This window comes from Thunnus albacares, chromosome 22, assembly GCF_914725855.1.
Source record: "Thunnus albacares chromosome 22, fThuAlb1.1, whole genome shotgun sequence".
Lineage (NCBI taxonomy): Eukaryota > Metazoa > Chordata > Actinopteri > Scombriformes > Scombridae > Thunnus > Thunnus albacares.
Genome location: NC_058127.1, coordinates 14224329 through 14238441, shown reverse-complemented (window position 1 = coordinate 14238441; position 14113 = coordinate 14224329). Strand labels below are relative to the sequence as shown.

Below are 14113 nucleotides of genomic sequence, written 5' to 3'. Positions count from 1 at the left end.
TAGCCGAGCTGGCCGATTAAACGTTAAGCCGTGCTTAAGCACTGCTCATCTCCCTAATTAGGCAGTAATCATTGTCTCGAGGGTCAGCCGCTGGTGGCACAGTAGAGGCTGTGTGCTAACAAAGTCAGAGAGGAGAGGAGTCATTAAAGGAAGTCATAAAACCAAGAGTTTAAAAAATAATGTCCATCTTTTCTACTTCTCTTGCTGGTGTTCTTTTAGAGCCCTAATCCAGGCTGAAGAGCAACGAGCTGCCACAGGGTATTTCCTCTGCATAAATAGTTTGCGCACGTTAACACCCTGTAATTTCATTTAACACGACAAGCTGGCCAGCCAGGCCTCATCATGGCCTCTCAGCTCTGGCTTCCTTGCATCACAGTTACAGTTAAACATGGCGGGCTGGAGTCTGACAAAGGCCTTGAGCTCTCGGCTTTATCTCTACCGCTGCGCATCGGGGTCGGCTCACTGCGGAAACAGCCCGTCAATTAAGTGCTCCGGTTTGATCGACAGCAAAGCAAGGCCAGGGGCAACGTGATCCATTTAGTCAATGAGCGTCCATATGTTGAGCACGACAGAGCCGTGGGGCTTTAAATGCATGGTAACCTTTTACAGCGGGCTGTATCGATTGCTGCTGGTTGATACTAACCCATTACCGACGGCACAGTGGAGGTCAGGAAGTTCATGAGTTGGGATTTATCAGCTTTGCAGCGAATGCATTAGAAACTTGGAGAGAAATTAGTGAAGACCCTCCTCATTATTACTTAGTGTGCAGTTCCTCTGGGATGCAATACAAGATACTGCATTGATTGGATGTACTGAAACATGCAGTAACAGCACTGAACCGCCAAGACATACATGCAAGATGAATCCTGCCTCTTCCAGTCTTTGCAGCAAGTAAAAAAAAAAAAACATGTATGTTCTGTTTTTTTAATTGTGTCTTTAGAGGGGAATTCTTATGCACTACTTTTGGCAGTGAAATCCAGGAGTTCAGACGTGAAATCAGGTGAAAGTTGGATAAAATATTCACTTCTGTACAATTTAGCTCAAAGGAATGTGTGCTGGGTATTAACAAGCTGGACAGTTTCCTATTTTCTTTGGACATATACACTCGGCTGCACATGTTTACACAGTGCTTGTAGATACGTCTTACAACTGTGGATGACTGAAACTGTAATGAGTTAGATCAGCTCTACAGCATTAAGAAACATTATCTAGGCTCTTTAAAAAGACAGGCATTAATAAAAGGTTTGACAAGGCAGATACATGAATGGGGTAAAATATGTATGAAGTGCAGATGGATGATATATTGTATAATATGGAGATAAATGGTGAATTACAATTGAATTATAAACATTTACACATTAAACGTGACCTTGAATTTTGTTGGAATGCAGTTCATGCGTGTTATGAGCTGTTATTTTTTTTTAATATTCATGCTCTGTATTTGCTGTAAAACTACCAAAATACTTTTAAAAAAATCACTTCCTTGGTAGACCAGAATGAATTCCTGAATTGCTTTGGAAAATTGAAATAAGAAGAAACATATTGGTCAGTTTTTTTGAAAATTGTATTTTATTATATTAAAAAAAAAAAAAAAAAAACCTCACTATTTTGGAAGTTAAGGTCCTAAAACAATGCTGGAATACATTAGGAACCCACACTATCGTTCACACTTACAGTTAACTCCTGGGACTCTTCGCTCAGCGTTACCAGAATGTTCTGTTCTGACCTGATATTACCGAGACGTTATGTTTACTAACTCCGAGCCAGGCGAACCAACAAAATCCAAGCCCCAAGTTTCTCTTTTTTTTTTTTTTTTGCGTGTCCCGTCAAGGGACAACAAACCTTGGATGCGTCACCTATAATTTCATGTGCTTGTGTATGTGTGCACTTCTGGATAACACGAACCACATGTGGAATTAACCTTAGGCAGATGCTGGTGTTGGGGGAAGCATTGTGTCCCTGAGTGTGGGCCCAGAGAGAGGGGGATTACAGATGGTGGAGATGGATGCAGAGATAGGAAGTAGAGGAGCTGAAAAAGAGGAAAGCGGGTACACATGGCAGCCAGAGATTAGCCCAACTGTTTTCACTGCTGGGTGGCTCTCTCTCTCTGTCTCGCTTTTCTCTCTCTCAGATACATGCTGGGACAAAAAGTACACAGCTGTCTCCTATCTATCCGCGCTGGTAACCTGGTACGGCAGTAAGGGGGTGCGTAGGGGAGGGAGGGGGGCACAGTAGCTGAGACAGAGACGGGGTGGAAAACGGGGTTCATTCAGCCCACCAAAGTTCCTTGTGCAGTGTTTTGCGGTGTTATGACGCAGCACAGCATGCTAGGGCAATGAGGTCAGAAACTTGGAACCGAACCTAGCGAGAGCCAGCCGGTTCATTGCCAGAGTAGTTTTCTCTGATTTACAGGCTGCATTAGCTAACTAAAAAAGGGGATTTTATTATGAATCTTGCTATAAATTTGAATCATTTAAGTCTCTGATATTTTCTTTCTTGGCGGCTTCTCATCAACCCTAAACACTTTTTCAGAAATATATTATATCAAGATTATTGAGTGACTGTAGCTTAAAGTTGCCAGTGGAAAGACGCTACACTTCCATATTGTTTTGCTACTTGAACATTTGAATCTTTAAACTCACAAGTATCCCACCCAGTGCTTCAATAACAATTCCCCCGTATCCTGTTGTTGCTGTGGGTGAGTTGATACAATCCACAGTCCCTCAAGACCCCTATGGAAGACCTACTTCCTTAGGATTTGTGTGATAACCATAACAATAATCAGCCTGTCACACTGGGAGGAGCTGTCAATATCTCAGCAGGCATCTGGTGGCCCCAGGGTAAATATCGCAGCCCTATACCCCCCTGAACACACACACACACACCAACACACACTCCCTTATAGCTCGACAGCAATGAGAAACCAAAGGCAACACAGCTCCGCCTCAACGCCAATAGCTCGACTCATATTTAGTTGAGAAAATTGGGTTAGATTATGGCTTCCTTGTATACAGTCTATGATCTCAAGGGAGGCAGCTCGAGCACAGCAAATAAATTGGCATGAATAGACAGCAGTGTTGGCCGCGTAGGTTGCCATTCTCCAGCCGCACGTAAGACTGCGAGTTTCATGTGTGGTCACGGCGAAAGTGAAGTAAACAACTGGAGTGTGAATAAGCTAGTGTAAGTTGTTTTCATGTTGCTAAAAAAAGGAAAATACAGCACTGAAACTTTTAAATAATATCAGTCACCTTGTATGAACTATTTGACCAGATATGGGCGGCGTTTCAAGGTTGCGTCAAGGTTAACAGAATGTTGTTCCGCACACATCGCCCCTATTCAACCAGCAAGCTTAACGCAGATGCTTCATTACCTCCAGGTGTGTTGTGCTTTCATGTGCATCCGGCTTCAGTCCTTAGATTTATCTCCTGCTAAGGGCCACTTTGCGTGCGTGCGGGTTCGTTATTTTTTATACGGGTGGAAGCGTTGCTGCACGGAAGAGAGGAAAAAAAAAAAAAAGGGTACAGTTTTCTCAACAGCCACCTCCGTCGAGCACCACACCGCCATGAGGGTCCCCCGGAGGAAAGCCAGGGGCAATCTATAATTCATACCGCTCCGTGTAGGATCAACCCTAGCTTTATGTAACCACGAAGAAAGGTCTGTGATGCCTGACAGGAGTAAATCAGTCTGCAACCCTGTAGGACTCTGGGAAAAAAAAAAAAAAAAAAAAAAACCTCTTAAAGGTTTTTTCAGTGCTTTTGAGAGTTTTCGGGAAGTGTGCACAGCCTGAGTGGCCCTGAGATGAAGGGTGTTTGTGTGTTTGTGTGGAAGGGCTGTTGAGGGCACAGCTGAGGTTTAAGGCTGCACTGTACTCAAAACAAACAACACACTTGTTCTCAAGACAAGTTAAATGGGCTCTTGAAAATGAAAAGAGGAAAAGATACTCTTCGAGGAACATGCTGCACTGCGGTCTCAGTTAATCTCAAGAAGCAACGGCCTGAAATTTTTAATTTAAGAATAAATTATGCAAGCAATCCGAAAAGAAACGTTTACTTTTTTTTTTTTTCTCTCTTGAAGGATTCTTTTAAAAGGCCCCGCTGTCCCTTCTTAATGGCGCTCTGATATCTCTTTGCAATCTCCTGCAGTCTCTCATTCCCTCAGTCCCCACTGAAAAATCCCCAAACCATCTCTTCCTGTTGTAAATCTAAATCGAGGAGGCAAACAGGACTTCTTGCGCACAGAGAACAGCAGTACATGAAACAGCCATGCATGGCCATGAATGAGTCATCTAATGTAGGGGGGGGTGCCTCCACACACACAGCCACTAAGCCACAGCCTCCATAGCTTTCAGCAAAACATCTATTCTAGGTCTCTTTCAAGTTGTGAACGATCCTCCAATTTTGGGGAAGCAGACTGGAAGAAGACACAGCGAGACACGTCAGACTTCTTCTTTTGCAATCACAAGAATCACAAGTAAAAAATGTTTTTGGGAAGACGATTCGGGGAAATGTTTGTCATAATGGAAGCGCAGCTAATATGGCGTCCGCTGTGCATGCTGAGGGTTCTTGTCTACATATGGTTGTCATTGTAGGATTTGCAACAGAGGCATGGGAAAGGAAGAACAAACGCACGCAGACATACAAGCATATATTTGTAATGCTGCGGTCAGGGTGCACTATGATTAGACTGATTGGGCCAAAATTGTTGCTTAAAGTTAGAATACCACACAAACTTTGTGAAAGTATGATCGTTCACTCAGATACAGGTCAAGAAACTTTTATGCCATCAACACTTTAATCTGCTGCCAGATATGATGGGCTAATAACGCAGGTGCCCAAGTTCACAGTTATTGCACAAAGAACATCCTGTTCCCACGAAGGGAACAGGTGAGGCTCCTCGTTGAGGTTTCAGTCTTGTTGTGACGATGATGGATTCTGTGTTGTAGATTGACAATTCATATCATGCTCAGACGTAGCCAAACTGGCGATTCAACAGAGGAGACTGAGAAATGTGATACATGGGAGGAAAGGGAACATTTTTTAAGGAATATTTTGGGGTGGTTCCTTAACAAAGAATAAGAATCCACCCCAAAACATGAGCTACATTGTGGTATTCCTGTAATCCTGGGCTTTTCAGTCGACAGATGTGAAGTCCCTTGTTGCTGAAAGTAATAGAGCTTAGAAGTAAATCTGTGATATATTCAGAGGCAGTTTCAATTGCTGAACTGAAAGAGTTGCACAGCATGACAGAATTAAGGTAATTTTCTGGGGTAATGGGCACATTTCCTGCTTCAGATCTGTGAACAATACTGTGACTTAAAACACCAAACAGGCAGCCAAATATTGTTAAGTGGTTAAGTAAGTCCCCTGCTTTTGTATGGTCCCTACCGGGCCAGGATCAAATCTCACCAAGTGCTTTCTCTCCTGTGTTTCCTCCCCTCATTAATTCCCTACTGTCTGAGTACAGAACACCTAACACAAAGGATGAATAGACTGCCCTGTACTCCTGCTAAAAGACACTAGGTTTTATTAGTTTACAAAGCCAGTTTATTGTCGGTAGAGCAGCTCAAGAAAATGGCTCTTGAGGAGCTTATTGAATGCCTGCTCTTTGGTTTCTAGCCATCTATTGGAATTGCTTGGTTTTGGAGAAGATTCACTTGCTAAGCACTTTCCAAGTTGGTTCACTTTAGTTTTTCCACAACGGTTGCTTTTCTTTCATAGTCATCATTCTTGTTTGGGGCTTCAGTTGTCAACGGTTTAATCCTTCAACACTGGTATGTGTGCTGTTATGTGTGAGTGTGTGTGTTTGTGCAGTTGATGAATGAGACCCCAGGTATGGAGCCTGCAGGTACAGCGAGCAGGTCTCACAAGCTGATGCATGCTTAGTTTGAACTGAAATCTGGTCTAAAAATCTGTGAAAAGCTCAATATCAGCACAGCTTACATAATAAAGGCACCTTGCCCTCGACATGCAGGTAAATAGTGGTGGTTTCACCTGGTGTTCCTTTTGTTCACAGATGCATGAAGGTCATAGTGGTGCTTTGTTTCAGCGGTTACACTTGCCAGTGTTCTTCGTAACATAAATCCTCCTTTCTAACACTTCAATTACCCTTGTTCCTATCCAACCATATCCCCCCCTCATTTTTCTTTTTTTCACTCAAACAACCCTTTTAATCTGCTACCATCTCTGTTTTGTCCCTGTAGGTAAGAACCCCACTGACAGTGGAGCTGCTGGGGACTATGGTGTTCCCAATCCTGGGCCAGCCTTCAAAGAGGTGTGGCAGGTGAAGGTGTGGCCCAAAGGTCTAGGTCAGGCCAAGAACCTGGTGGGCATCTATCGCCTCTGCCTGACTGACAAAACAGTTAACTTTGTCAAGCTCAACTCTGATGCTGCTGCGGTCGTGCTGCAGCTGATGAACGTCCGACGCTGCGGACATTCAGAAAACTTCTTCTTTGTTGAGGTGGGCCGCTCTGCTGTGACAGGCCCGGGCGAGTTCTGGATGCAGGTGAGCCTGTAATCTGCAGTCCCCTTTATGTTGACTGTTTCACCCACCAATCCCAAATATATGTGAAGAGCCTATAATCAGCAGAGTGGAAGAAACTGCACAGTTACCCAGTTTTACGGTTAGAGTTGACTCAACCCTATATTATGGTTCAATTCAGGTTTTGTAGATGCAGTTAAATTAATTCCAGAAGGCAGTCATACATGGAGAAACAAAGAGCTAGTAGTAAAGAGGCTTTTCTGATCTAAAAATACTCCCTAAATTCAAATGTTACTGAAATCTCAACATCTATCAATCTACTATGAGAATGAACAATTAAACTTTCCAAATTGGCTTCAGTTTTCATTCATTGAATGATTTGGATTGAGGGTTGAATTCACAGATCGATTTTGTGTCTGCTACAACTATGTTTTGAGTTTACTGTTTGAGATGGATTTTTGTTTAAATTCTTAGGTGGATGATTCAGTGGTCGCCCAGAACATGCATGAAACCTTGCTGGAAGCCATGAAGGCGCTGAGCGAGGAGTTTCGTCAACGGAGCAAATCTCAGTCAAACTCTGGCCCTGGAGGAGGTGCCACTGCCTCGAACCCCATCAGCGTTCCATCTCGTCGCCACCACCCAAACCCTCCTCCCAGTCAGGTGGGCTTCACCCGCCGGCCCAGAACTGAGCCTCCTGGAGGAGCTAACAGTGGAGCAGGGGTCAGCAGTGCCAATGCTTCTCCCACCCCACGGCACAGCTTCCCGAGGTCTCGCACTGCCAGTGATGGGGGTAAAGGTGATGAGGGGACCATACCACTCCCAGGGCCAGGCTCCAATCCCTCTACCAACGGCTCTTGCTCTACCACCCCAATCCTCAGGTCAAAGTCAGCCCGCTCAGCCTCCACCACAGCTGCTAAAACTCCTCTTGGGCTGATGCGCTCCATCTCCACCCCGGCACCCTCCCCAGCCCCAAGCCTCTCTTCTAGCTCTGGGCATGGGTCAGAGTTTGGTGGCGTAGCATCATCTGCTGGGCCTGGGCCTGGGTCTGGTGCTTACAGTCGTGTACCAACACATCGCGCCTCCGTCTCCGGCTCACCCAGTGACTATGGCTCCTCAGATGAATATGGCTCCAGTCCTGGGGATCACACGCTCCTCCCCTCCCCCAGCCTTCCCGGAAGCTCTGTCGGTAGTGTCAGCAGCCAGTCCCTTAGCGAGGAGGGAGCCAATTATATTTTAATGGGCCAACGTAGTGGTGGTTGCAGCGGCAGCAGTAATCAAGGGAGCTTGATGTCCAGCTCCATGCCAGCACCAGGAACACCAGCCTGTGGCTCTCAGCCTCAGACCCGGAGAGTGCTGCGTCGCTCCTCCAGCCGTGAATGTGAAGCTGAACGTAGGCTGCTGAGCAAGAGGGCTTCCTTACCTCCTATGGCCCTGGAGAGACTGGCCCCGCAGCAGCGCAGAGGTGAGGAGCTGGCAGATGAAGACTCAGCCGACTATGCTATCATGTCGAGAAGCACCAGCCGCGAGTCATTTACCTCCATCTCCTCTTCCACACAGAGGGAATCCGTCATGGGTGCTGGGTCAGCAGGGGGAGGAGGAGGGTACTTGGATGTAGCTGGGGAGTTCAAAGGTGAAGGGGGTGGTGGGGCAGGTGGAGGTGTCGATTTAGGTGTGGACAATGGGTACATGTCCATGCTGCCCGGAGTCACTCAGCCTCCAGTATCCATGTCCCAATCACTGGCTGTCTCTGTCCCTGATTCAGATTCCAAACCTGCTGATGATTACATGGCCATGACCCCTAACAATAGCGTGTCCCCTCCACAGCAGATCCGGCCTCCACCAACCTCTGATGGCTATATGATAATGTCCCCCAATAGCAGCTGCTCCCCCGATCAGCGTGGGGGTCTCTCTGGAGGGGCTTGGGTGGGCAGTGGCAGTGCTGACAGCAGGGCAGGCAGTGACTATATGAACATGTCTCCAATCAGCGCACGCTCTGTAAATGGTAGCCCCCCACCTCCTGAGCACACCAATCATTTGGAGACCAGTTCTCAACAGCAAGCCCCCAAGATGGTATACTCATATTATTCCCTTCCCCGGTCGTACAAACATAACCCCTCCACTGGACACTTTGACGATGGGCCTGGACGTGGCAGAAGGCCCAACGGGAGTGGTGTTAGGGGAATGGGAGGAGGAAGGACTATGGGAGGTCGTCAGGAGCAACTAGCCGCAGGCAATTCAGTGGTTGGACGCCACCTGTCACTCTCCTCTTCCTCATACTCCTCCAGCTCAGCCAGCAGCGAGAGCCTAGGGGAGAGCGAGGACAGAGCTAACCAGGCTGTGAGCCCCATGGCTGGGGGAACTCAGTCCAAAGATGGGAATAAGCTCCAGCAAAGACGGGGCTCTGGTGGGGTATCAAAGCACGGTAACCACTCTAGAAGCAGACCAGTAAGTCTGTTTGTTGATGTATCCAAGGCTAACACCCTTCCCAGGGTCCGTGAGAACCCTCTGCCTCCAGAACCTAAGAGCCCTGGGGAGTATGTCAGTATCGAGTTTAAGGGGGAGAAGTGCAGTCAGGCTGGGATTGGAGGAGGACGTGGCAGGGGTCTCAGGCATGGCTTATCGCTGCCTCATGGTTCAAGCAGCCAGCATCCTCAACACAGGCCTATTTCTTGCTCAGGGAACTTTATCCCCCTCTCCCGTAGCCCTTCTGCCCCCATTACTCCCCCGGCTGCCTCTGAGTATGTCAACATGGACCTGGGCCCTTCTCCGTCCCCCTCGCCCCTCTCCCTTACCCCACTGGTTTTCCCATCTTTCCACACACCTCCCACGCCCCCGACTTTGGCTCATGCTCCCAAGGCCTGCGATGAAGTAACAACTGGCCCTCCTGAAGAGGTGGCGGAGGCGGCTGAAGCACCACTTAGAAAAAGCAGAGAAAGTGTTCCATCAGTGACTGAATCTGAGTCCCCTACATCCTGTGGTGACTACACAGAGATGGCCTTCAGCTTGAATAACAACACCGTCCCTAGGTCATCATCCAGTGTCTCTCCCAAAGCTCCTTCCCCCACCAGGACTGATCCTTCTGTACCAGTGCTATCACGGGGTCTAGACTTTCCTCTAGCCAAACCAGGGCCCAACCCAGATCATGGGGCAAAAGTTATCCGGGCCGACCCCCAAGGACGCAGACGGCACTGCTCAGAAACCTTTCTTGCCGCGCCCTCCCTCCCCACCTCTAGCTCTACTTCCTCTTCTTCAACTGCCTCCCTCTTCCCAGAACATGCCCAAGCTGTGGCCCGCCGGCTGGGCCTTGAAAGCATGCTGTGGGGGAATGGTGCTGTGACTGATACCCCCACTCAATTCCCTCTCCCTGGACAGCAGTCCATTCCCACAAACACTCAGACTTCCTCAACAGAGCAAGGCCTTAACTACATAGACTTGGACTTGGCCAACAAAGAGAGTCCCCATTTGGGCCTGGATGGGCCCTCAGGTAACCAGGCCCCCACTCGCCTCTTCTCTGTGCTGGGTGGAAGTTCTGGGGTAGGGGGAGTGGGCGCAGCAGTTGGCAGCAGCAGCAGCTCCAACCTCAACACGTACGCCAGCATCGACTTCTACAAATCAGAGGAGCTGCGGACGCATCAGAATGGAAACAAGGAGGGTACAGGTAAGAGTTTTTTGTTTCCTTTTTAGATACATTTGACCGACTGTCTTCAATTTGCCCTCAAGGTTCTCCCTTCACACAAATGTACCATGTTCTTAATATGTATGGTCATTTTCTCTCTCTGTCCTACTTGTGTTCTGTCACATTATTCAAATGGAAAAGAATATGCTTGAAAGATAATCCAATGGAGCACAGCTCCCCTTTCCATCTATGCATGTAATCAAACTTCACCTGGCGCCAGATTAGAAAGGAGACACTCGTCTGATTTGTACGACTGTCTATATAATCCACAATATGAGATAAGGATCGGCTGTTCTCACAGTTCATAAGCAGATTTCCTTGTCTGGGGCATGGTTTACATCTAAAGGCATACACACACTTTTCACCTGACGTGATTACGTAAAGTGTGAAACACCAGACACAACCTATAGAGATATAAGCAATATTGACATTCTGGGAATTCTTGAATGTTATATAAGCATTCTCGTGCTAAATCCCCACCTCAGTCCAGTGTTTTGGTGTTTGAGATGTGTAGATTGTATACATACAGTATATGACAAGTGACAGAGTCTTTCTGCTCTGGTTTAGCCATTGTTTTCCCATGAGGAGTGCCATCGCAAACATGACATTACAGCACTACTCCGAGCAAAGGAAACCATTCAGACCTGCCATTGAAGCGTTCTACTCCAAGTTCAATCATGTTGAACTTTGACCCTGTTTTCTGTTGACCTTTTGATCAAAGATCCTTCAATATGACATTAGAAGGGGAGAGAGATGGAAAAGTGTGAAATATCTATGCATCATTTCAGTTTTTACGTCATTTTATGAGTGTCCAGAACCCTACAACCAGATTTGTAGATTTGACTGTAATTATATAGGTTGAATTGTTTGCTATGGTTTGTATATTTTTAAATTCAAGCAGGGTGTGGCTTTGTGATTAAAAACCATAGTGCATGTACTTACTAATAAAGCTGTAGGACTATGCTGTAACTTTCTATATCATACAGACTGTATGCCTACAATTGTGCTCTAGCTGCAGTGCTATCAGACTTTTTTGTATTGAAGGGAGGTCAACAAGGCCAGATGCCGAATTTGTATGGTATTTACATTTTTTCCTACCGTGTGGGGCAATTTTGTAGCTGTGGGGGACCACCACAGCTAAACAATGCCTCAACTAGGTCACTTTGAGACGTTTCCTCATAGAAAAACATTCTCTTTGAGCCACTGTCTGCACTAAATTGGCCAGTTAAGAAATAGACGCCTGCAGTTTAAGCAGATAGAGCAGCATTTAAATGGAGATGTGGATTTATATGCATCAGTAAAACACTCAGTCGGCTTACTTAACCTTCCACAGAGGGGCTCTTGTGATGAATGCATCCTGCCAAGCCTTGTTGTTTATGTAGCCCTGCGAGCTTCCACATGATTTGTACCGTAGGTTGTGTTAGCCTTAAACCTCCAGGGTTTTTGTGGTAAACATTGCATAGCTTGACTCCACAGTTGGATTTAATGAAGGCATTAGCAAAAATTCATCATGGGATGTTGCGGTGAGTGCAGAGCAGCTGAGCTCAACAGTTGGTTCTCATAGATTCGACAGATGGAAACGAACCATCAGCCTGCATCCATACGTCGCAGTGTTGGTTTTATTGGGAGATGAAGGCCATGTTGGTGGATGCAGGCGGTGTTGACTGTGTGTATTTTAAATAGAAATGCTAGCAGGCTGCCACAGTGGGACCATATGGGCTCAGGCTGCTGAGTACGTCAGCGCGGCAGCGTGGGGGAGAATGTTACACATTGGCTGTGAATGTTGAGATGGGGCCAGTGTTTCACTCACACAGCTCTCAAATGCCTCTGTACAGTGTTCCCCCTCCTTTCATCCCTCCATTCCAACTCCCCCTCTTTCCTCCTCCAATAAATGATCCTTTTGTTAGACTGTTTTTGCCGCCGTGGGCTGGCGGGCCTCAGCAGGGCCAAGCCCCAAGACTAGTGGACTCTCCTAAAAGTTTTTCTCTCGCGGCGTTTTTTTATTTTTCTCTCTTGATTCTTTAATTATCTTATTTTCCTCTTTTACTGCCGTCCCCCGTATCTTTGTTTTTGCCATTTGACTACTTGTCCTCGCACTTGTTCATTCTTAACAATCTTCGTCCTCATCTGACATCTAGGCTGATGGATTGTTGAAATTCCTTCCCTCCCTTCTGTTCACTTCACACACAATTGTTCGACATTTTTTCACCAAAACTTCTCTTGTCTTTAAGCCTTTTGTCATCCTCCCTTCTCACATTGTTTCACTCCATCCTATAAACCAGTGGTTCTCCAACCTTTTTCACATCAAGGACCCCTAAACTGATACAAATAAGTCCACAGACCCCCATCTGATAAGATTTTTGCTTCTGGATGTTTTATGTATGAAACCCATGACCAAAATAGTCATACATCCTGTTATTGTGTAACGTTGTCTTATGAATGGAATTATAATGAAAATAAATTATCCCCCTTTTTGCTGGGGACACCCTGGGACCCTCTTAAGGACCCCCTGGGGTCCCCGGACTTCACTTTGAGAACCACTGCTTTAAACCATTTCGGAAACATTTAGAAATAAATTTTTGTATCATGCTGCAATGTCTCCCTTTTGCTGCAGAGCAGAAGTTAAATCAGAGACAGACAGACACATAAAAAGAGAAAATAACTCAGAAACTACATGACAACCAATGTATTCGTTGCCATATAAACAAAAATACAGTTTAGAAGCAATTAATTATCTTGTCTTCGTGGATCCTGTGTGCATTTTTAAAATGTTCTGATCTACTGTAATTACAGGGATTTTTTTTTTTTTCAACAGGCACTAACTTGTGTAGGAACTGAGTGTGTGTATTTCTCAGGGGTGCGTACTTTTGGCACAGAGGGCCAGGGGCTAAAATTGAACATCAGTAGTGGGACATGTGCCAAAAACAATCCTATTGGACACTGGTTATGTAATACGTAATGTGTAAGAAATAACCTCTCAGGATTTAGATAATGAGGAAAAGCAGGGCGAGCTATTTTTCGCTCGAAATAATGCCTCTCAGAAATGAAAAGAAATCAAAATGAATCCACTACAACAAATGTGACGTGTGTGTGTGTCTGTGTGTGTGTGTGTGTGTGTTTCTACCTTGCAGCAAACCTTTAAAGACTGTGTGTTTTCTCACGCAAAAAAATGTGAGTGTGTGTGTGTGTGTGTTGAGATGCCTGCCTGCGTGAGACAGTGACCATAATTACACTGAGCTGAGTGTGTACGTTTGTGTGTCTGACCTGTTTTGACCTTCGCCAGAACATAGTGAAACCTTAGTTTATGTTGTGGAGAGGCGTTTCGGGACAAAATGTTAATTTAAATTAAATCAGCCACCACTCCCACAATCTCCTCCAGGAAAACCATGTGAGAGAATTTTATTATCCGCACTTCCAGCTGTCCCTTACCAGCCAATTATTTTATTTCTTTACCATCTGGAGGGGGATGTGTATGCCAGTCTCAAAATAACCCTTCAAAGCCCTTCAAAATTCCTCCCTTGAGACACGGTACTTTGAGGATGAAGTTACTAACGGGTAGATCAACGCATATCCATAGTATGAAATTTTGCCTTGATGCGTGGTCGAAAAACACACATTTGGATTTAATCTGCAAATAGATTTAATACCTCGAAATCTAAACTAAACTGCATTTGGTTTTTCTTCATTTCTGATTCACATTAACATTGTTGACAGTTGACAGTGCACAGAAGCATGACTGTTTACATTTGTTTAGTGTTGGCTAATTGGGCAAAACTCATGCATAACTGACCAACTGGATCAGTATCTACTGTATGTGTGTGTGTACACTGTCTCCTAATGTCTAGACACTTAGCATTTGTAAATACAGTAACTCCAAGTGTATCTTCTATCAGTTTTTATCACTTGTCAAGTTGTTAACAGGTAAATGTCATAAATAGACTCTCATGGATTCTTTCCTGG

The 14113-nt window shown here is 45.7% G+C and overlaps 1 protein-coding gene across 1 annotated transcript in view; it reads left to right on the top strand.

The window, feature by feature from the left end:
• The window catches only part of si:ch73-335l21.1 (insulin receptor substrate 1-B), a 50723-nt gene that overhangs the window by 5202 nt on the left and 31408 nt on the right, over positions 1-14113 (top strand). Inside the window, exons 2-3 of the mRNA XM_044341029.1 lie at positions 6200-6501; positions 6952-10135. Of these exons, the coding sequence (XP_044196964.1) occupies positions 6200-6501; positions 6952-10135 (3486 nt within the window). The remainder of the gene's footprint in view (positions 1-6199; positions 6502-6951; positions 10136-14113) is intronic.